At 30.4% G+C, this 23037-nt stretch overlaps 4 protein-coding genes across 13 annotated transcripts in view; 2 read left to right on the forward strand and 2 right to left on the reverse strand.

The window, feature by feature from the left end:
- The first annotated feature begins 420 nt into the window (after nucleotides 1-420).
- LOC126864709 (uracil phosphoribosyltransferase homolog) lies at nucleotides 421-9910 on the forward strand. 5 transcript variants are annotated; one of them, XM_050616306.1, is made up of 8 exons: nucleotides 421-683; nucleotides 839-881; nucleotides 1200-1244; nucleotides 1326-1475; nucleotides 1531-1675; nucleotides 1758-1888; nucleotides 2193-2256; nucleotides 3546-5272. In XM_050616306.1, exons 1-8 carry the CDS (start codon nucleotides 547-549, stop codon nucleotides 3563-3565), a joined length of 735 nt encoding a protein of 244 aa, XP_050472263.1. In that variant the 5' UTR covers nucleotides 421-546; the 3' UTR covers nucleotides 3566-5272. The 5 variants fall into 5 exon arrangements, with proteins under 5 accessions (XP_050472263.1, XP_050472264.1, XP_050472262.1 ...); XM_050616307.1 differs by lacking the exon at nucleotides 3546-5272 and adding an exon at nucleotides 9516-9910 and having other exon boundaries at nucleotides 422-683; XM_050616305.1 differs by lacking the exon at nucleotides 3546-5272 and adding an exon at nucleotides 5569-5830 and having other exon boundaries at nucleotides 424-683.
- LOC126864712 (SH3 domain-binding glutamic acid-rich protein homolog) lies at nucleotides 7479-11235 on the reverse strand. Of its 3 annotated transcripts, none has more exons than XM_050616318.1 (5): nucleotides 10659-11235; nucleotides 8830-9012; nucleotides 8496-8642; nucleotides 8243-8283; nucleotides 7479-8058 (listed from the first exon to the last, which is right to left on the reverse strand). In XM_050616318.1, the coding sequence occupies exons 1-5, from the start codon at nucleotides 10704-10706 to the stop codon at nucleotides 7893-7895; spliced, it is 585 nt and encodes a 194-aa protein (XP_050472275.1). In that variant the 5' UTR covers nucleotides 10707-11235; the 3' UTR covers nucleotides 7479-7892. The 3 variants fall into 3 exon arrangements, with proteins under 3 accessions (XP_050472275.1, XP_050472274.1, XP_050472276.1); XM_050616317.1 differs by lacking the exon at nucleotides 10659-11235 and adding an exon at nucleotides 9842-10324; XM_050616319.1 differs by lacking the exon at nucleotides 10659-11235 and adding an exon at nucleotides 9939-10321.
- Nucleotides 11236-12532: 1297 nt separating this feature from the next.
- On the forward strand, nucleotides 12533-17056 carry LOC126864716 (60S ribosomal protein L37a). 2 transcript variants are annotated; one of them, XM_050616325.1, is made up of 4 exons: nucleotides 12533-12698; nucleotides 13145-13273; nucleotides 13350-13502; nucleotides 16720-17056. In XM_050616325.1, the coding sequence occupies exons 1-3, from the start codon at nucleotides 12696-12698 to the stop codon at nucleotides 13494-13496; spliced, it is 279 nt and encodes a 92-aa protein (XP_050472282.1). In that variant the 5' UTR covers nucleotides 12533-12695; the 3' UTR covers nucleotides 13497-13502; nucleotides 16720-17056. The 2 variants fall into 2 exon arrangements, with proteins under 2 accessions (XP_050472282.1, XP_050472281.1); XM_050616324.1 differs by lacking the exon at nucleotides 16720-17056 and having other exon boundaries at nucleotides 13350-13523.
- The window catches only part of LOC126864700 (polypeptide N-acetylgalactosaminyltransferase 5), a 40424-nt gene continuing 31586 nt past the window's right edge, over nucleotides 14200-23037 (reverse strand). For 2 of the 3 annotated variants that reach the window (XM_050616266.1, XM_050616268.1), the window contains exons 2-8: nucleotides 21615-22444; nucleotides 20595-20913; nucleotides 19871-20048; nucleotides 18659-18839; nucleotides 16511-16749; nucleotides 16294-16428; nucleotides 14200-16216 (exon numbers count right to left, since the gene is read on the reverse strand). In XM_050616266.1, coding sequence (XP_050472223.1) covers nucleotides 16067-16216; nucleotides 16294-16428; nucleotides 16511-16749; nucleotides 18659-18839; nucleotides 19871-20048; nucleotides 20595-20913; nucleotides 21615-22233 — 1821 coding nt within the window. In that variant the 5' untranslated portion in view covers nucleotides 22234-22444 and the 3' untranslated portion in view covers nucleotides 14200-16066. Of the gene's footprint in view, nucleotides 16217-16293; nucleotides 16429-16510; nucleotides 16750-17383; nucleotides 17565-18658; nucleotides 18840-19870; nucleotides 20049-20594; nucleotides 20914-21614; nucleotides 22445-23037 lie in introns of all 3 variants that reach the window. The other variant, XM_050616267.1, reaches the window with a different exon arrangement.

Raw genomic sequence — 23037 nt, forward strand, 5'->3', positions numbered from 1 at the left:
GGAAATAAGTTGAATGTCAGATTTTTTTACTATTATTATTATTTCATTGCAATATAAAATCTTAAATAGATACTCTAGTTAACACGTTAATGGCTGGTCTGCCGGATTTTGTTGCGAATGTATACTGTGAACATCGTTTACTCAACATCTAGACAAGTACCTATACTAATTTGTAAAGACATGAAAAGTTGAGCAGCGGATCGGCATAAGAAAATGGGAGGCACAGCTCTTTATCGCCATTGATATGTACATGTCTAGTATGTATACATATTATATCGTATACTAAATATATATATCAGTATTTATCGCCCAGCTTACCATCACGCGTTATTACATTATCGTATCTATATATATAACACTTTTGACCAATACAATTGCGTATCTTTCTGATTGCATTGGGTCTACAAGAAATAACCAATCAGACCCACATTCCTTTGCCTACCCATCTTCTCATCTCTGCATAATATAATAGTATCTAGTGCTACGCATAGTACTTACTATAGTACCTGATAGTACGAAGTTAGTACATGCATACAAGAAATCAGCATGGGTAGCACGGAGGTAACACCGATCCCAAAGAAATTAAACGAAAGCAACGATATCGGTGATGTTTACGGGCCGAACTTAAAAATCCTTCCATGCAATAATCAAGTGAAGGAACTGCAGACTATATTGCGAGACAAGTAAGTAAACCGACGGCGAAAATGATTCGTGTATCGACGTATACAAAGATTTTTTTTTAGCTTTAAAATGCCGGCATGATGCCGGCGCATTGTGTCATTGTGTCGTTTGCCTCCAATTAAACAATTTAATGGACACAATGCATATCCGTTTACAGAAACACCACGAGGAGCGATTTCAAGTTCTACGCCGACCGTCTGGTGAGTCTTGTTTTTCTATTTAATTATATGTTCTGACGCATTGTCATGTATTTTCGAGGTAATATTTATTTGTTTTAAGCACTTACGACTAAAACTGCATGCATCATGAGTGAAACATATGTTTTATAATGAGTAGAAATTTAATAATATTGGTCCCTTTTTCGAGAACAAATCGTTTCGTCAGACGTGGCCATTCTTCCACTGTACGCATCGTGTTTTCATGCTTTCACCGAAAAATATAGTTAATTCTATCTAATGAAATCTATTTTTGTATTTTCTGTAATTAGAGATGATATTAATTTGATATTTTTTCTGTAGAATTTATTACAAGTAATTGAATTGTATCAAATCGATATTTTTATGGTAATAATATTTTTTAATTTTATGACTTACATATCTATGATAAGTTGGGGATCATGTACACAGCAAATTAAACATTTCTAGATAAGGCTAGTGATAGAAGAAAGTTTAAATCAATTACCTTTTTCGAAATGTGTGGTAACTACACCAACTGGTGCCAAATACAATGGTTTGAAGTATCAGAAAGGAAATTGTGGAGTGTCTATAGTAAGAAGCGGAGAAGCCATGGAACAGGTATATTTTATTAATAACGATTTGTAAAAGCATATTAATTATAATGCATTTTCAGGGTTTAAGAGACTGCTGTCGTAGTATAAGAATTGGAAAAATATTAGTTGAAAGTGATGCAGACACCCACGAAGCCAAAGTAGTTTATGCAAAGTTTCCAGATGATATATCTGAAAGGAAAGTCTTACTTATGTATCCAATAATGAGTAAGTGTAACAGCTTTACATCATACATCTAAGTTCTTTTGTGTACAATATTGTAAAACCAATGATTTATTTTAAATGAAAGGTACTGGAAATACTGTGATAAAAGCAATTGCTGTCCTAAAAGAACATAATGTAATTGAAGAAAATATCATTTTATCAAATTTATTTTGTACACCAATTGCAGCTAAGTCTCTAGTCACTGCCTTCCCTCAGGTGTGTATACTTTCTGATTATAACCGTATCTTATTAGATGCTTTCTTTCTGTCAAACACAAATCATAAGATTATTTCATTAGGCTTTAAACTTTCTTTAAGTTCACTTTAAGCCCAAAAGGCAGATTAGTTGCCGATCCTGAAATCATAGGCTTGATAACAAATATTAACTTTTTAACAGCTTTTAAAAAAGTGAACTGCCTTAAGACATTCTCTACTGAATGTATTAATTAAGTTATTTCGAACTATTTTTATATTGTAAACATATCTTACTTGTTTGAATGAAAATAAATTTTCTTTTACAGATGAAAATTTTAACATCAGAGATTCATAGCATTGCTCCAAATCATTTTGGACAAAAATACTTTGGTACGGATTAATTATATTTTATTAGCATATTATATCATAAGTTAGTATCTACAATAGATGAACTGATAGAAAATCAGGTGCAGAAGGTAACATGTTTCTCTAAAGTATAATCATAAAGCATAATACAGTTTATAGAAAGAAGTCCTACAGGAAAAAAGATATTAATATTTTGTTTATATCATTACCACTGCTAACTTTTGTAAGTTATTTTTGATTTATTGCAAGGAAATATCAAACAGCGTGATCAATTGTGTAATCATAATACATAATTCATCATCATACAAGAAGTACATATTTAAAATAGCAACATCATTTTTTATGTTTTGTTATCATTACACTTCTGACTTGCAAATACCTTCTTAATTTTTTATTTAAATATTTATACATAAAAAAGATGAAAATTCATTAAACATGGTTATTGCATAAGTTTTAGTACAAAAAATCTCCACGCAATTGTTAAAATTGCACATAGTAAAAATGTGCACATTTTGCACAATGTTTAAGTTACTTATCAAAATAGTCAAAGAAAATGCTTTGACCATTACTTACAATTAACTTTATTATTTAATAATTTTCAGTATTGATATCTATTATTACGCTTAAATAGCATATATATAAAATTTTATTAATATACCTAAACAGAAAAAATCAATATAGTACAAGTTATATCTAGAAGAAAAGTGTTTCTTAAAAAGTATTGAGAATTTTACATAGCGTTGGCAATACTGTATTATGTAATTCAAGTTTTGTAAAAGCATTTATCTTGTTTATAATCTTATGTATGGTTTACAAATTAATTTTTATGGTATTGCAGAATGTATAAATATAGATTTTAAAGGTGTGGTACTTTAGAGATACTTTTCATGTATGGTTCTCAATTTGCGATTTATATTCATAATCTTCATAATCTTCAATAATAAAAAACCCCTTTGTTTATTAAATCAATATTCCCGAAATATTGTATAAAAAACGTGAAAGAACGCTTTATGTTTATTCTTCAACTAATACCTGAGTGAATGTATACAGATATGTATGTATTTTGTTCTCATGTATTCAGAGTATATACTTTAAAAACTGTGTATTTATATTTGTATTTAAGAAATCATGTGAACCTTCTGTAGATTGATTTTCTGTTCTTAATGTATAGTTGTAAGTAATATGTTTTATTATTATTTAATTCAGATAAATCAATCATATATAGATTGATTTATCTTCTCTGCATAATATAACAATTACAATCTTTTTTTCTATTTTTTGCTCTATATACTGTGAACTATGAACTTCAACAGAACAAGTAATCCCACAGTAAAACATGCATTATATGATGCGCAAAGTGTAATGAAAAATATCTTTTATGTAATTATTTATTAAAATTATAGTTCAGTGATTGTTACAATTTTAATAGCAACAAAAAGTTAATTTTTTAAAGCATATTTTAGGCCAATGTTTTGTGAATTTCACAAAGTATGATTTTGTTACAGAGTAACAATATATAACGTCTTTCAAATGCTATGTAAAAGAATATTAATTTTCTCACAGTTTTTTCATGTTGCTATAAATAGTAACTTATAAAATTTATAAAAATGATATTAATTTATAATGTGAACTATGATATTGGAAATTTTGTATACAACGTAAGTTATTTGATAATTTCCAATAGTTTCATACAATTGTAGCAAAAAAATATAAAATAATGCAGAATATTTCATTATCTGAATGATAAAACAGAATTTTTACTTAATAGTTAAAAATGCAATTTGCATAATAATGTGGTAGTCACTCTACAAGTTTAGATAATTGTTTTGGGATAAATTTGTCGTTAAAGCAATTATATAATTAATAAATAAGGAAATTATAGAAATACTTTGTTTTTAAGTACACGTCTTAAATTGAATTTAATAAGTATTGCAAGATGTATTTAAGTAATATTATTTATTTATTATTTAAACATCTTGTTCTTCAATTTGTATATAAATAGTATTGTATATCAAGATAGATATGTATTTTATTGTAAACATGGATCATCATGGATCAATGAAATTAATGATATGAGAACATTTAATATCTGCATAACGAAACATGATATTTTGCATCAACAATATGTTTGGCATTAGTATTTCGATTTTCTCCTAATTCTCATTATAATAGTGTCAACTGTTGAGTTTAATTTTGTTTTAATACATGCTAATAGTGTGTGAATAAGTACAAATATTAACATAATATTCAACATAGTACTAAACATAAGTTTTTGAAAACATACACCAAAATGATGTATGACAATGTTACTTACCGATACTAATATGTGATTTCATTTTTCATAAATAGTCACATATACCAAATTAAAATCATTTGTTATAAAATGAAGAACCATTTTTATAATTATTATGTATTACTAAAGTACATACAAATTTTCTAACTATGGAAAATGTTAAAAAAATGTAAATTTATGAAGCTTATCACTACCTATATCACTATCATATTAATCAGATTTTTTGTGTGACTGTTGAATGGTATCTAGAATTGATGATGCAGCTTTTACATGTAATAATCTTTTTTAAAAGTATAATTATTATATATTATCTTTTATAACTTTTCTTTACTGATTTCATTCTTTTTATTTCTTTTTATTTTTTTGCTCCTTTTTATATTATGAGACATACAAGGTTTAAACTCTGAAAGTCTGTAGACCCTTCAAAAAACAATTTACCTTGAAACGTGCCTATAAAGAGAGCTGCATTACAGTATCTAGAGCTGTGATTTTAAGAACCATATGTGCATTATATTATATCATTTGAGTGTACACAGATGTCTGTTATTACGAACAATACTTGTACACCTGTTATACTGTAAGTTACCACAGAGTAATTTTCAACGTTTATAGCATTCACAATAAATTTATATTAGTGAAAATATTGTATAATATGTATATCTTGAGAAATATGAATAAAATTTCACAGCAAGTACTAATTACCCAACATAAACAATTTAAAATAAACAAAACTTTACAAAAATGGAACGTGATTTATTTTTTTATTCGTTTGTGAATACAAAGACATACTTTAAAAGCAAATGTTTTAAGGTACATTGCCTTTTATTTTAAATAAAGTGATATCTTTCTATAGCTGAAGTATTCCTTCCTATTACTAAATATTTAAAAAGAATTTGATTTTGTTGAAAAATTTTGTACTTGTTTAAATATTATTTTTAATATTTTTCAACAATTTATGTGTATAAAATTTTATTCATTGTATACAGTTATCTTGTAGATGATCTTCATAAAAACTTCAAAAACACGACAATTGTTGTTTCCAGGATGTTCTCGTTTCGTCGTAGGGGAGACTACAAACATACAAGGGAAAGATATTTGAAGAATTTGTGTTACGAATACACACATACGTTATGCAGATGTTAGAGTTTAATTTCATTTTTTAACAAATTTCAATTGAAAATAATTACCAAAATGTTAAGGAATATATTTTTTTAATGTAATTATGCCATACGTTTAAAATATTTCTGTAGTCTATTACATAAAAATAGCTAATTTATCTATTAAACTTGACAAACTTGCTTTCTACATACTCGATGTTTTATTTTCGTATTTATTAACGTTAATGCTAGTCTTTTATTCATTGTTAATATGGAAAACAAATATTTATTTTTAAAAATTAATGCTACGAAGAATACATAAATATATATGTAAAATTGTTAATACGATAGTTAGATCGATTTTTGAACATCAAATTGACGTGTAACATTACAAAGTATATTAAATTGCTTTTTATTAAAAAGAGAAATATCAGGTTTTATAAAGTTAAAGTAATTTACTTACCAAAAAACATTCCTAGAATGTATAAATTCAATTAATGGCCAGCTAATGTTGATTAGTGACAGGTACATAGGATAGATTCGTATGATACATTTTCATAGATGACAAAGTTGTATATGTGGAATTATTAGACAAATTTTTAAACTTCTCTATTATGGTATTTATTAGTAAATTTTCATATGTATGTAACAATGATTGGCATGACTTATATATATCATGTATAATGAACATTGTTCTTGTAAATATATATTTTCAATACATATAATGTTAAAATTTATTAACTGTGATGCTCATGTCCAACACCTGTTGCTCGTGAATATATCATTCTCTAATAAGAACGAGGTGGACATTTTGATTTGTATGTGTAAAGCTTTTTAATTTCTCTTTTTTTCCTAGTCTGATTTTAATAGCATATATTTGATATTCAAAAGCTGCGGTACGTTATATTAAAATTAGTCAGGCTTTTTATCTCATGCATAAACGTAGTGTAATGAACTTGATACTTTACACCTTCATTTCATAATAAAACAGTTCATAACACTCGCATAAAGCTTTGAATTTGTTCGTGATTAATACCCGTCTATTACCTGATCAGTAAGTGTGTATATCGTAAAACAAACTATGTCAAGCTGTTTGGATGAGTAACACTGCATAAATATATGTAATCAGTATTAAATTTTTTGTACAAACAATAATGAATAGGCCTTTGATAAAAGGGTTTTAACGTCTCCATTAAACTTTCACTCATTTTTGATCTCATAAGTAAACATTTTCAGCATGAGAAAAGGAAATCAGCTATAAGTTACCCTATTCCTGTTTCCAATTATGGAATATCTATATGAATTAGATTATAAATATAATCGTAACAAATTAAACAAATTTATCAGATATATCACGTGCAACTAAGAAATCTGATCTATATTAAGCCTAACGTTTTTTGGAAGTAATAGCGAGAATTATTTTAAGATGTATTTGACCATAAAAAATTGTTAGTGCATACGACATCATCGGTACAACCTATTATAACTAATTTCGTGTCGTCTTTTATAAGAATTGCATTTCATACAAAACTGAGTGTCGTACTGTCCGAACTTACTACACACTAAGAAATTTCGTACAAAACCAATCAAATGACACTAGTACAATTTAAGACCAAATCATTGTAAATGGAAGCCATTCTTCAGTACAAATGGTAAGTCTACAATTTATAGCTTGGACCACTGATAAATATACAAGGACACTTAATAAACTCTTAAAAACAGTTTAATGTAATTATAAAATGATTAAGAATAATTAATGAATAAGAGATTTGAGACAAAAAAATAAATTTCTAAGTAGGATTTATCTATCTAAAATTCATTGCTATAGTTTTAGCGAGTAACAGGACAAAAAAGCGTTCTCAATACTGAAAATTTATTACTCCTAGCACATTATTAGAGCTTCGTTTAAAAGTAAAGAATAAAATATAATATAAACAATGTAAAATATCAGCATAAGAAATTAAAAAATTTATATTATCTACTGATATGAAGAAAAGTGAAATTCATTATCTTCTAGTCAGATAAAAAATCTGATGGTGAAAACATGCTCGATTTCAAATATAAAATATTTCTATAAAAGTATCGCTTATGCTTCATTTATACTGTGAACTATATTTTCTGCAGAAAGCAGAAATATTATCTTGGCAGTACCTTCACTCAGCCTTAGAAGTGTGATAAATATAGCTTTTATAAAATATCCTTTTCAGTGGAAAACCAAGGATTTTAAAGAAATATAAAATGTCCCACGATCATATGGGTTTATTTCACATCTACTCTTCTTTCTCTTGATCACCAGATTTCTCTTCATTTTTTTCAACATTTTCTTCTGTATGTTCCGTAGTATCTTCTTCAGGCTTTGTTTCACCATCATTTTCTATAGATTTAGGTTCATCTGACTGTACATTTTCACTTGGTAAAGTTGTTCTTTCTTCAACACTAAGGTAACAAATAAAAAATGCAATTAAAATATCTATAATAAAACAATTCTTATTTTTTAAACAATTTGTTATGTATAAATAAAAACAAATAATTTTAATTACACATATTTACAGCTATAGCAATTGTCCAATTTAAACGATTGATCACAAAATTATGCAATCAATATATCTATAGTGCTTACCTTTCTGCTTGTATTGCAGCTGCTTCTTTGTCTGTGGAAGGCTAAAATAAACATGTAGTAGTTAGTATGGACAGGATACAAATTTAGTACCAAGGACAAAACACCGGCAAATAAACATAACTAAGATGTTTACAGATCAAGTTTTTGAATAATGTTAAAAAAATATATACATATAGATTAAGTAACATATATGGGTACATTTAACATTCTCCTTACAATTGTTAAACAGAATTCTATTACCAACAATATTTACCTCTCGACTTGTAGTATTTCCATTTTCTTGAATTTCCTCACTTTGATTTGAATCAGGAACATTTTCTTTTCCACTAGCAGGTGGTTCCACTTTCAAAAATTCTTCCAATTCATCCATTTCATTTGCCAAATCAAAATCTTCATAATCCTGTGGGATGATTCATGATAATCATTTATAGTTCAAGCGTGACATTTAGAGAATTTCTAGTTTAAGTTTTAGAATCTTGTATAAGCTACTATTAATTTCTGAAGCTAGATTTTCTTAGCTTTTATCATTATTATTGTTTATTATAACTTAGATTATAAATTGTCAGAATTGATATAATGACATTTACCCCACAGTATTCATCTTCATTAAATATCTGTGGAGGTAATGGATATTTACTATCTCTCGCAATACCATTAGATTGCATAAATTCCTTTTCCATCTCCTTTCCTGGTTCTGTTATATCAATTGTCTCATACTCTACATTTTTGCTATCTAATATCATCAATACTCGTTGTTGCCTCTTTTTTACCTAAAAGAATTCAGTTAAATATAAAGCTTGGATATTTTCTTTACGATCTAAACTTAATTATTAATAAGTAGGCTATGAATGTTTATGCAAATTTATATCTTTATTTCATATACTAATTTTTATCATAAATAAAAAATAGAACTTAAATAAAAATTTATTTCACTTGCTAAATACTTGAATATTTCCTATATTTCATAATGTATACTTTTGCACATTTAAATCTTTCATAAACACATGGACATTAGTAGTCCACTAAGAAAAGTAGACAAGTGCAAATTTTAATTTTCATGAATGCAACTAAATAAGTAGAACCTGCGTAGAAAAGTGTTTCATCCACTGAATATTGCAGATTATTATACTTTAGATATTATATGTATTTTTGCATACTATACGTATTTTGTACGTTTTGCAGTTTCTAATTTTTCATAAATGCATAACAATCCGCAGTCTACTAGTAAAAGACCAAGTTTCGAAAGTTGTAAATGAAACTTCATCTGTTTCAGTCTCTGGTGCAACATGAAGTGAGGTATCGATTTGAACAAAAACGTATGCCATTATAATCTTATCAGCGACTATTAAAATCTAAAGGTATTACAAATGGTACCGAAAAAATGGGTACAAATTGATCATGGATCGAGATTGAGGTAAAAATCGAGTAAAAGATCAAAGGCACATAAATTCTCCTTACAACGTCAAACGTAAACATTATAGAATCATTCACGACTAAAGTACAAAATATGTATCAAAATAGTTAGAATAATAAATACATAAAAGGAAAGCGAAACAAAAAAAGCAAGCGTTTATTCATTTTACAAAATATCATTCAGACCTCTGAAACTGCGTCGTTGTAATCTACTAAATATCTACGAACGATTTCAAATAGATTCATTTTAACAATCCTATTGTTAATCCAAAGATTCGATTACCCAAAACCTGTAGCTATATTCCAGGAATACATATCCCTCGGCATTCTGTGTATCTCTTCGTTGTATGTATACATTTCTCACAAAATTACGAGGTACAATTAGTTTGTTAACACGTTGATTGCCACGATGGTCATCAATGATCTACGTTACTAAATTTTTGAGGTTAAAATAAATTTCATGAACTAAGAGATTGTCAACAATGTGAATGACTTTGATAACACTGTCAGAGAGAAAGTGGGCAAATACAACACAATATTCAGCAAAAATTATAGTGTAGTATATTTTAATCCATTACGACTGACAGTGTAAAATATGTACATAAAATTCGTGTGGCAATCGTGTTAACTGAATCTAACATATATATGTTCTTTAATACACCCAATCAAAGGATAACTACATTTCGTTAGACGCGTATATAAATGAATCATTTCGATCGATAAACCGTGTAGTGTGTCACGTTCAATAAGGATTTTCACTCGATGACATTGTCGGTCGTTAATCGACGCCTCGACCGTGAAGTTTTTCCGACGTAACTCGATCCAACGTGAAAATATCGAATAAGAATTCAGGTGCCCGTAAATCTGGCATTCTCTTCTAAGTCACATACACACATATATAATAGGTCTACACACAGGCACGCACACATTCTCTCTTTCTCGTTACTCGGTCTCGGGGATAAAATATCTTGATATTCTTTGGTTACGTTCTTTTTCCACTCACTTCCTTGTTGCCGCTGATACCCGATATGTAGACTTTAACAACCATCATTAACCGGTGCTTTTGTTACCAATTGACACTCTCGCGCTTCTATTCGACGTGTGCCACGGTTAGCGGTTTCGCGGAGTGATAAGCGATCAGTGAATCACTATAGACTATTAGCCCGCGGATCGCCAACAGTGAGCAACACTGATTTAACGCGCACGGGTTTGGCTAGTCTTAGTCTGGGATCCACTGGCTACGTCATTTCAGGCCAGTTTTCGAGCGTTCTCAATGTTCGTCTACACGTCACTGTTTCTATTTTTTTTCTTCTTTTTTTTCTGTAGGCGGGGTGCTTGTGACTTGTGATGAATTAAAGATTGCAGAGTAGTGTAGAGTCTACTATTGACCAAACTATGAAGGACACTGAAACAAATAATACTATTTAGGCAGTTATAGGAACGTTCTCATGCACGTCATTGCACAGTGTACACGACGAATCCTTGACCAGCCTTGACAAAGAGACTAGATACTTAGCTCATGAAAGTATCCAAACACTCTTAGAAACATTTTATGTTTATATTACACGAAACATATTGAAATTATTCATTATATATAAATTACGTATTGGAATTTCGAATATCGTGATTATATTAGTAAAATTTAAAACAGTGTTGGGAATGTTATAAAAATATAAAAGTTATAAGATATTTATTGAAAGCATAAACTTCACAAAAGCCACTAAAATATTTAAACAGTTAATTATTTACTGTATTAATAAGCCACAATATGTAGTGATATTGTCTTTAGCTCTAATTGCATGTTTAAGATTACTATTCATACTGTATACTAATTTTTCACTAAGCATATGTTTGCAATAAATTCCTTGTAACTTCTATATATATTTTCGGACTGGTTCCAAATTTGACTATTATAATCACGATAGTTATGTCTCAGTATAGTGCTAACGAAATTTTAAAAAGTTTCGTACAATACACATAATATATTTATAAAAATCATCTATGGTAAATGTTCGAATACTTTTGTCAGCCGCTGTATATTCATATTTATATCTATATTATACTTGAATTCATAACAACGTTAATTAAATATAAGAAAAAATATATTTTTTACGACACATTGTAATTTTATAATGTCACAATATCGAATAATTCTATAATCATTTAAGTAAATAAAAATAAGAACAACTGAGTAAGAAGTACTCTGTAAGACTCTGTATGTAAAACCGTAGTTACTCTGTAAGATCGTTCTATCGAACAGAATAAGAACATAATGTAAAAATCGATATAAGACAGACTTCAAAGAGCAATTCAGATTTGTGCAATAAGAATGAGGAATGAAAAAGTTTGAAAATGGCGCGCAGAATAAGAATACAGATGGCGATATAGAAGGAGAAATGTTTTTAAAGCCGAATTTACATCTTTTCACTCTGCATGATCAACGCAGATGATTCATGGAAAATATATATATATATATATAATATATATAGTAAAAATATATATATAATATAAAAATTTTTTGGTCACTTGAGATTGCATATCCGCTGTACCTAAACGTATGTTCTTGTATTAGGAGATTTAGACAAAAAGTATTGGCACACATCCTTATTTTTCAATGGAAACATTGAAATTTGTTAGGTTCTGCATTTCATTTTTATAGTATCAAATTTAATTGTCATTACAACTTTTGTAGTTGTATGAGAGTACTACTAAATACGTAATACGAAATTTAATGTACTTTGAACCTATTTAATTAGTAGGTGAATACTATAATAAATACAATGGTCTGTCGATACATTTTGTAGCCGCTGTAGGTATTTCGAAAACGATGAAAATGATCGTGATAACTTATTCTAGTATTTATTTAAGAGTACGCTCGAGGATGTCTTTGTTTATTTTCTGTAACACGCGATTTAAATTCGCGCCTTTCGTGAATACACTATTGCATTACGATTTCCGGTGACGACGTGTAGTGAATATCGGATTCTAAAGTCTCTTCTCTTTTCCGGTTCTTTTGGAACGTATATCATATTTGTGCAAAATGGTAAGAATTGTTATTTGGTAATATTTTGTGAATCTTGTTAAAATATTGATGAAGTTAATAATTTTGCGTTGAAAAGGATCACCGACAAAATGTTTCTGTATATATTGTTTATCTATTGCAAATAATTTGTGTAGAAATAGTGATTTGAGGTTATGTTTGCATTTACAGTTAAATCGCTATTTAATTGTCATATTGCAATAAACTTTTAATTATTATGAAATAGAAACAAAATAATGCAATATATTTAATTTTTTTTTATAATAAAAGTTTGTCAGAAAGATTAATATTATAAACATGGTCATGGTTGGTTAACCTATTAGTGTCAAACAAGTGTTTTTTTGTAAATAAATGTTTTATCATTTCAATTGTTGTGATCTGTAAATATATTTAGGCTATAAATGATAAATGTATTTAATGTATGAAATACGATTATGTCTATCTATTAGGCTAAACGCACGAAGAAGGTTGGAATCACTGGTAAATATGGTACTCGATATGGTGCCTCTCTCAGAAAGATGGTTAAGAAAATGGAAATTACCCAACACAGCAAATACACCTGCACCTTCTGTGGCAAGGTGAGAGATAAATCCTATAATCAGTAATGTGAAATAAATAAAGATTACAATTTCTATTTTATTTCTTTTATTATAGGATGCTATGAAACGGAGTGTAGTGGGTATCTGGTCCTGCAAACGTTGCAAGAGGACTGTTGCTGGAGGTGCATGGGTATATTCAACAACAGCTGCTGCTTCTGTCAGATCTGCTGTCAGGAGGTTACGTGAAGTTAAAGAACAGTAAATAAATGTAATATGTAGTTCATAATGATATTTTGTCCATTTTATTTTAATCCTTTGATTCTTTAATACTACTTAGTTGTAAGATATTAGTTACTAGATTTATTCTGGTAAAGGGATAATATTAAAAAACAAGATTATTTTGTGTTGTATTTAATAGATTCATGACAATTTAACATGATACATAAGACTTAAATTTTTTGAAGCAATATTTGATAATATGAAGGTAGAATTTTTCTTTTTTATTAGAAAGAATATTTAGAAATTATTTTGGAGGCACATCAAAATTATGATATATCTACTTATATTTATGTTTTCATTGTTCTAATAATGTATATTAAATTCCGCTAGAATAATTTTATAATTCTCATACATTTTTTTCTTTTGGTTATTTGATGAGAACTTTTCATAAAAAAGGAATACATATTATCTCGATTAAATTAACTAATATTTAAAGAAGTATGGAATTTAAAAAAAATATATTAAAAGTACTGTTTGTTGAAATTAAATATTATGCACATATATTATTCAATATATTCAATAGAACATATATAGAATATTTTATTGTCTTCATTCTAGTATTTAACTTTATTATAAACGATAGAAAAAGTAGATTTTTTTACTTAAATGGTATTTACATACATATGCATAAATATTCTGATGAAACAGAAAATTTCTTAAAAATAAATTTTATTAATTCGTATGTGTGTGCCAATAAGTAATCTTTAATGTTCCAATGTAATTCTTACAATTATTTTTGTTAATAATATAATTTTTATAAATAATTCTAATTCTAAGCCTAAGATGAAGTAAAATAAAGATGATAAAACAATACGTATAAATTCACGATGCGATGGATAATTTATAAGATTAAAAATTTGTTTACAAATTATTATTGACTTTATCTTTTTTTTTCTATATTTTGTGCACTTACTTGAATTTAACTAAATGTTATCAGTTTAAACGACTAACAAATTATCTACAAATTCTGCTAATACAATTAAACGCATATTCAAATAATATATTGATTTAATAAAAATTAACTGCTGTACAAAAATAAATACTATCGCCTTGCACGAATAATTAAATATATAATTAAGCTGTAAAGACGCGATAATTTGTTGCACCATCACCATTCTTTCATGTAACTTAAGATTGAGTATATTCCTTGACATTAAGGTTCCTAAATTGAAATTTTAGTGTCATATATATTTTAATATATTATAAATGTAGTTTAATGCGTTTCTTCGCGCGCGCGCGTTTAAAGTTATAGAATCAGTTAATTTCTTCCCCCAGCTTTGAATGTAAGTATAACTATTAGCGAACATTTTCCAGAAACATTGCTTTACTTTGTTGACTACCTTTCCTCTTCTTTCAAAGTACGAAAGATGTTTAATTTTAGTTTAATGTAATGCAAGGGAAGGGCGCCAGAATCTAATAACAACATTTTTACATTAGTTACACGAAATGTTTTTCCGTTATGTCTTATTCGACAAGAATATTGCACTCTAAATTTTTAGCACGCTTTAAATATGCAGAAAACAAAAATGGTCCAAATCTATGAAGAATTATAGCTATGTAAAATTTTAGAACATCATAAAGATATCTAGCATTTCTTTTTGTTAAGAAAATGCGGAAGACACTTTGTCTTGAATTTAAGAAAGTATTTAAAGTATAACAGTACAGTGAATAACAGTCAATAGTAGTTTTTTTATACTCTTAAACGATATCTCGTTAATCTCATATTGCTATGGCGAATTCAGGTATAAGTACATTTATCTTTTTAAACGAATAAAAAGAAAGTAACAACTAAATTATATATGAACGAGATGCAACAAGGAACTGTTAGAAATATCAGTATAAAAAGATCCAGTGCTCTTCCCTAATTGCTAGAAAATTGTACAATACAAGTTCTAAATCGTAATCGGTAGTGTCACAATAATTCCACTAGCATTCCATCATTCATTCCCTGTAGTAATACGTCATTTATACTATTAACATATCTGTGTTTCAGTGCACTGATATATCTTCCAGTCATCCAGCATTGCACTCATCCCATATTATCAAATATGTCTCTCTTTTGTATTAACAATTATTTATTTATAACAATGGTCTGATATGCTTTCCTCTCTACTGTTTACTAGAAAAGAAAAAAAAGAAGAATGTCCGCATACATGTCTCTTTGTATCACTTGTGTATATCCATACACAGTCGGAAATAGGTTTCTTTCTTTCAACACTTGTGCATTTATCAATGAAGGCATACCATGAAAAATGACAGTAAATACACGATACTGCTAGTAACAGTAAATAAATCCTATATAACTAAAAAGCATCAACCTCAATCTCTCAGTTTCAAGGTGTAATCAATTTCTTGTTTATGATCACTATTAATCCCATCGACGTTTAATAGATCGACAAAACGTGATACTGAATTGTTTTTATGAAGTACAATACTAGTGCTTCTCCTTGATTTTTCAATGTATGGAAGTCTCTTGAGTATCAGTCCTTCAATGTAGTATTAAATAAATCAACAAGTATTACATATAAATGTTGCACTTGTAAACACCTCGTATTAGCTGGCTTGCCATTTGAATTTACTGCGCATAATCCACTTTTGGCCGATGTTATGCGGATCACAAGGTGCTAATACAGGTTGCATTGCGTCGTTTGAACGAGGTTTCGACAAGCAATGTCCTGTATTAGTATGTTTGATCATTTTTGTCTAGAAAATAAACGTATATTTTATTGAAATATCATTACTTTTTTAAAAAAATTGCGTTTAAATTATTTACATCATACCTCTTCGTTATAAACCCATGCTTGATTTCCACCCATACCATGACATCTCACTATTTTGACAGGACCTTGGGGACTAGCTGCATCAAGGCACATATCATCAGACATAATTTGCTGTCGTTTAGTATAAGCAAACACCTAATTAAAACAAAAAATTATATTTCAACAATACTGAAAAATCTACTACGTTCAAAGAAATCAAGAAGATTTAGTTACTGACCTGATTACCACCTAATCCATGACAGTAACTAATTCCAACATTTTCACCTGTTCTCCTACCCATAGTGTCCAAACAAGATTGTGTCTCAACGTTTTGTACATCACCCAAATAATAATAATCTAGTGGCATAGGAGATTCTGGATAAATATTCTCCAAATACCACCTAAAGCTTTTACACTTAAGACGTTCCCTTAACTTAATTCTTTCAGATACATCTCCAACAGCTACGTTTCGGGCTCCTATGAACAGAAGGAACAATTGAATAATAATAATAATATTTGATTAATATTTACAAACTTTATAATGCGATAGTGTGCTTATACATATAACTGTTCACTGAAAGACGAATGTGTGTTAAAAGTATGTGCCAAAATAAAGACATTGCCATGTGTGCTGTACTGATGCTATATGCTTGCTATTGGAAATAATTGTGCTATCATACATTGACCTTTCTTAACATGTTAAATTTGAAAAAGTAAGTCTGTACCTCTTTCAAGATAAAATGTAAGGAAACTTTAGATTGAATAGAGTAATATCTTCACTGTGTCTTTTATTTTCTATTATAACCCTCTTTCTTGAGATTACATCTATTATATAGAGCATTTTCTTGCTTTAGAGATGGACGAAACAAAAAGGAACTTCTCCATTAGTTTCCTAATATTAACGGGTATCTGATATATGCGCATGTAGCTGGTATCCAACTGCACTTAAGCTTTATAGTTAAATGCAACTTATAAAAGCATACCAATCACCCGATAGAAAAAAATTCATGCGAGATAGAGATAGAATCCCAAAAAGAAAAAAGAAAGTTTAAGATGATGTTAGCGATATTGCAGTCTATTCTCTTTCCAGAAATGCTGGTGTTAGTGCTACCTGGATTAATGTTGTAATAGAAGTACTTCCATTGGTCCAACCAGACCTCTGCGAGTCGCGCATTGTTGTGGTTCACTATCTTGCTGGTACCACCAGGGAATGTATATGGTGTTGACTTACGGAATACATGACCGACGTGCGAGCACGTTGCGATCTCCAATGTCCCACCACACATCCATATCTAACCAACTCAGTTCTGTTAGTATGTTAGCAATTACAAATGGATAGTTTATAACAAACAAGAAACAAAAAGATCTAATACATTAAAAAGGTTCAGATTAGATGGACGCTCGTGTTCTCCTCTCTTGGTACCTATAATATCGTTGCTTATAAAATGTATCAAACAAAGAAGCAAGCAAACTTATTTTGTTAGTCGGCTGGATGGATGAGTGGTTAAGACTATACCAAAATATATTTGTAAATCCACAAACAAATCAACAGTATTCCTGCAAATTAAATCTCATGGCTAAATGTAACTAGAATATCCAGAATTCTTTAACACACACACGCGCGTACACACGCGCGCGCGCGCGCGCGCGCGCGCGCGCACACACACACACACACACACACACAGAAAAAAAAATATACTATATATTTAGATAAAAATATGTGATATACATTTATGTTAATATAAAATTCGATGGTAAATGCTAAAAGATAATTTGGTTAATATCACGCTAAAAAGAAAAAAAAAAACACACTTGAGATTAATTTTAGAGTCAAATATAAATCAACTACATATAGCTATGGGTGTTAATATTTCTAATGTATAGACCGTTACTAGCTATAAAGATATTTACGAAATTATTTTGATACGCTAGATTAATACTCTATCAAATGTTTTATTCGAAGTAAATAAAAAAGTGTGCTATAATACAACGTTTTTATCTGAATAATATTATAGCATTGGTTGTATCAGATACCCGTCAAGTACATGTAAATGCTCGCAATCTTACTTCTTAATTAAGTTATACATACTAATGTATTTTATGTAACTTTTAGTTTATACAATTTTTTAGCATGTGATGGCAAACGTTAAACTTACAATTGTTCTTACTTTCTTTATCTTTCTTACAGTACATTATCGTTGTTATATATTTTCGTTTGTAGATAATTAAAAGAAAGAAAAATGCACACTTCTCTACGGCAAAACTCGAGGAGGCTCAACAAATTGACTATCAATTGGCTAGCTATAATTAACTGTCTATTAATTGATACTTGAATTAAGAAAGAAAACAAAGTATACAAATGAAATGATACACGCTGTTATCTAACCTGGGTTCATGGCATAGTAAAAATCTCTCCACTCATCCATCCAGACTTCGGCCACCCTAGCCGCATTGTGTAGAACTACTTTGCTGACACCACCAGGGAATGTATACGGACTCTTGTCTCGGAACACATGTCCAACATGTGAACATGGACTGATTTCTAACGTCCCACCGCATTGCCATACCTACAAGGTACTTATGACTTCACAAATGAAGATGAAAATGTCCATAGCTAAACCCCCTGTGTATTTTGGGATCACAAACTCAAACGTTTCACTAGATTATTTAATAAATAAATCCAATGTGTGTAACAAACAGTGTTGGGCAAAATCTTTTCACGATAATTTATTATAAAGAAACGAGAAATTTTAATTGCAAGTAACAAATCAAAATTATCCGATCGAATAGATATTTATCCGGATTAGACTTTGTTCGATTACGAATTTGATCGAATTGTTATTATTAAATTAGTTATAGTAACCACTGCGGCGATGAGAAGTTAGTGCTATTTAAATAATATCAATAATAATACCCAGCAATTAATTAAGTATGCGTGAAACGCGAGAGACGCTTACAAAATTAAGTGGGGGGGCAAAAACAATTAACGATTATTTGTATTATGATTTGAATAATTTTACAATAATTATCCTGTTAATTATCTCAATAAATGATAATGAAATGGAGAAGATAATTTGTTATGGATATAATGAACAAGTTTTATCCGGATGAATTATTCGATGAAATGGAATTAATAATATTCGGATAATTATTTTAGACAAAGCGCCCAATTCTGATCAAAATTATCGATTACTTTTAACTCTAGAACTTTCAAGGAGCCTTTGTATTTTTAATTTCTTCAAATTCTCGCGTTAATTATCGAATAAAAAAGTTCTGCCACACAAGAGAGGATCGAACAAACAGCTACAGATAGATAACAGAGAAAGGAAAGTTTTTCATCGAGCCAACAGCATTAAGAACGAGCAATTAGCTGTGAAAGCAAATGATAAAAAAAAAGAAACGATTTATATATATAAATTATTAACTATTATTTTACTGCTATTATTATTTATTTTATTAATTAACTAGATATGAATTTGAATAGCACACGCACGTATTCCATGACCAAAACACTTTTATTTATTCGCGTTCTATAACTTCATTTTCATTTAAATAGTCTGACCGCATAAAGTAAATACTGTCATCGATCAATACTCACCCGGAAGCTCATTTCGAGGTTTTCACCGCCCCAAATATCCATGCCCTCGTCGTACGCTCCCAATTCGTAAAAATAATCCTTATCAATAGAAAATAAACCGCCGGCCATCGTCGGTGTTCTCAGAGGGGCTGTTCTATCCCCTAATCTTCTGTCCATTTCTCTTTGCGCCACCCTGTACCTTGAAGATTAACGAAACTTCGCGTCAGTAAATGAATGAAAAAATTCAATCTATCGGTAGAAAATATTGTCATGAAGATGACAATAAAGGCTTGTGGAACAAAGGCTAGTCTTTTCTTTTTAAACAGTTAAAAATTAAAGGTAATCTGAAAAATAATCCGCATAGCCTAAATCATTAGAATTACAATTTTTGGATATCGTCTCGTAGTAAGTAAGCTGTTTAACAAACAAATGTAAAACAAATATAGGAGATAATTTTAAAAAGATAAAATACATAGGAATTATATAGAAATAGTGGCCTTGCTTTAGATATAAGTTGAACATAATCTAATGTAGTTCGAGTCATTAGAACTTTAATTTTTAGAAATCGTTCGACATTAAATTGTTTATTAAACAAGCATGAAACAAATATAACAAATAGCTATGTAATGATGTACAGACATGAACTCAAGTGATTATGATCTCGGCTCTTGGAAATTGTCACATCGGGAAATCCCAGTCTTCAGCCACAGAACTTTGTTCACAAAGTCAATTGAGTGGTCCTTACCATCTAAAATTCAGTTTCCAATTGAAACCACCCCACGTCATATCGCTGGCCGGAATGTACTCAAAGGTATCGTCGCTAATCACATCAATGATGGGACAGACAACGGTTGTCCTGTCTTCAGCGATCCTGGATAGCAAAGGCTCCAGCCAACCTTCTGTGCATTCGCAATGAGCGTCTAGGAACGTTATAACTTGTCCTGTCACGTGTTTCGCTCCAAGGAGCCTAGCTCTGATCAGACCAGATCTTTTCTCTGTACGGTACACATATGTAGGGACCGGTAACGTTTTTACATAGTCCTCCAAGTCTTGCTTCAAGTGATCTACGAATCGAGTGCATAGCGTGAGCAAAAAAGCGTAGAGAAGTGAAAGCAATGTTTACTAGATCACAATGACTGAATATTGAAAAATAATACATCCATTGCGGCAGTAGGAACTGGTTGACTTGACAATAATTAAATTCTATATAACGCTACGTTTCCCTGCTACTTTCACATTCTAGACATTTGGTGTGAATGTTTATTGTGAATCATTTGGGTTGAGTTTCTAATGTTAGAAATCAGTAGAAGGATCGAGTATTTGAAAGTAGAATGTGAAAGAAAAGCGTGCAATCGTCCAAGATTTTCAGAATGTTTACACAATTTGCTTAGACCGAATGAAAGATATTTTAAAATATAGAAAGATAAAAAAAAAATAGAATGGCAATTATATAAATAAGAAAGCATATAGAAAAGTATCTTAGAATCTATAAGATATATATAGAATATATAATCCCTTTCACTTCTTCAAAGAAAGCGAAACAAAAATATCTAACACGATGCTAAACTTAAAAATGCTATTATATTCCTTAACCAACGTATACACGTTAACCTTAGATTTAGCCACCAATGGAATGGTTTCTCTACTGGAGAAGCGCACGAACACAAAACCTCATGAACTCATTCAAAACCGCACCCATCTATTCAGACCACTCCCAAGACCAGACCATCCCAGTTCCTCTACCACCAACCATTCTCAGGCTCACCTTGCTCGCTCTTATCATCTACCAATATGATCTCCTTTAACAATGTACGCGGAGACCGATTAATGACCGACCAAACAGTCCTCAACAACGTGCTCCATGCTTCATTGTGGAACACTATCACGATGCTAGTATCCGGCAGGTACTTGTTGTACTTCTTGGTCTTGCAGCCCTCTAATCGAATATCCTTGAGTGACCGATTCAACGAGATCATATCGCTGGCCATCAGGTTGAATTGGTTCAGTTTGAACAGCTCCTGTTGCCTGGCCTCGTCTTCCGGCGAAATGTGTACCGCCGCACCCACCTCGCCAGGCATCCCTTTGTTCTCTCGGACGACCTTAGCTGGCCTCCATAAATGTAATTCCGATTGTTTGTATCGGCTTTTGCTCGCTTGTCCAGCCGACTGTATCTGTTCCTCTTCTTTCATTAAAGCTTCTTTCGAATGAGGTAAATTTTCTTCGGTTAACGTTTGCTGTTGTTTGTTATTCTCCGTGCAACCCCATCCGGACCCTCCGATGCAATCCGAATAGTGCATCAGCACCATCACGTCCACCAGGAACCATACCAGCGACGTGAGCAGTATCACTCGACACGTGTGAATGCGAATTTTAGAGCGGAACATGTTGTGTCGGGGCCGGTCGCCTGGTACCCTGAGCTCATCACCCGATCCTTCGCGGTTGGAGACGCGACGAGCTTCCTGTCCGACCAGGCCGTTCTGTGCACCGGCCGTTCAACGACCGTTCGGCTACCCGTCACTCAGGGAAGATCAGACACACTGTGAGCTATCGTGATCCACCGAATTACATGACTACGCTGGCTAAGACTTTCGTGATCTGAAAGAAAGAAACGGAGAATTTGAAGGAAATTGTAGTTTGCGAGTGTGGTCTGTGCGATGTTTCTGGGCTGAACAAAATGCGTACTGGCATTTAGAGTTGCAGAAGTTTCAAGGTACTCGAAGAATACGGTAGTTTGGAAATGGATTAAGTTGGTTAAGGATTTTATCGGTTATTTTTTCTGATCGTTGCACTGGGTGATGTGTGAAGATATTAGCGAAGAGAGAGAACTCGTGTTTTCAAATGGAAGGAATGTATTTAGAAGTTTGAAAGAGTTTGAAGACTACAGTAGTTTGGGATTAAGAATTTTTCGTGTAAATTTGTTGTGTTTCGAAATGGAAAATTCGACTAATTTTTATTTTCCTTATTCTTTAAATTGTTGTTATCCTGTATAATCCGATATGAATATTATATTTCTCGATAGGTATCATTAAAATATAGATAATTTCAAAATATTTGTTCTTGGTATTCCATAGAATTTCGCTAGTTCTTCTGTATTCCACGCTTGTTATGAACGAAGTATTTATAAAAAGGAAGATATCTGAAGTGACATAGAGACGTGAAGAAGAAGTAAGAATAACATCAAGGTTGAA

This window comes from Bombus huntii, chromosome 4 (genome assembly GCF_024542735.1).
Source record: "Bombus huntii isolate Logan2020A chromosome 4, iyBomHunt1.1, whole genome shotgun sequence".
Taxonomy (NCBI): domain Eukaryota; kingdom Metazoa; phylum Arthropoda; class Insecta; order Hymenoptera; family Apidae; genus Bombus; species Bombus huntii.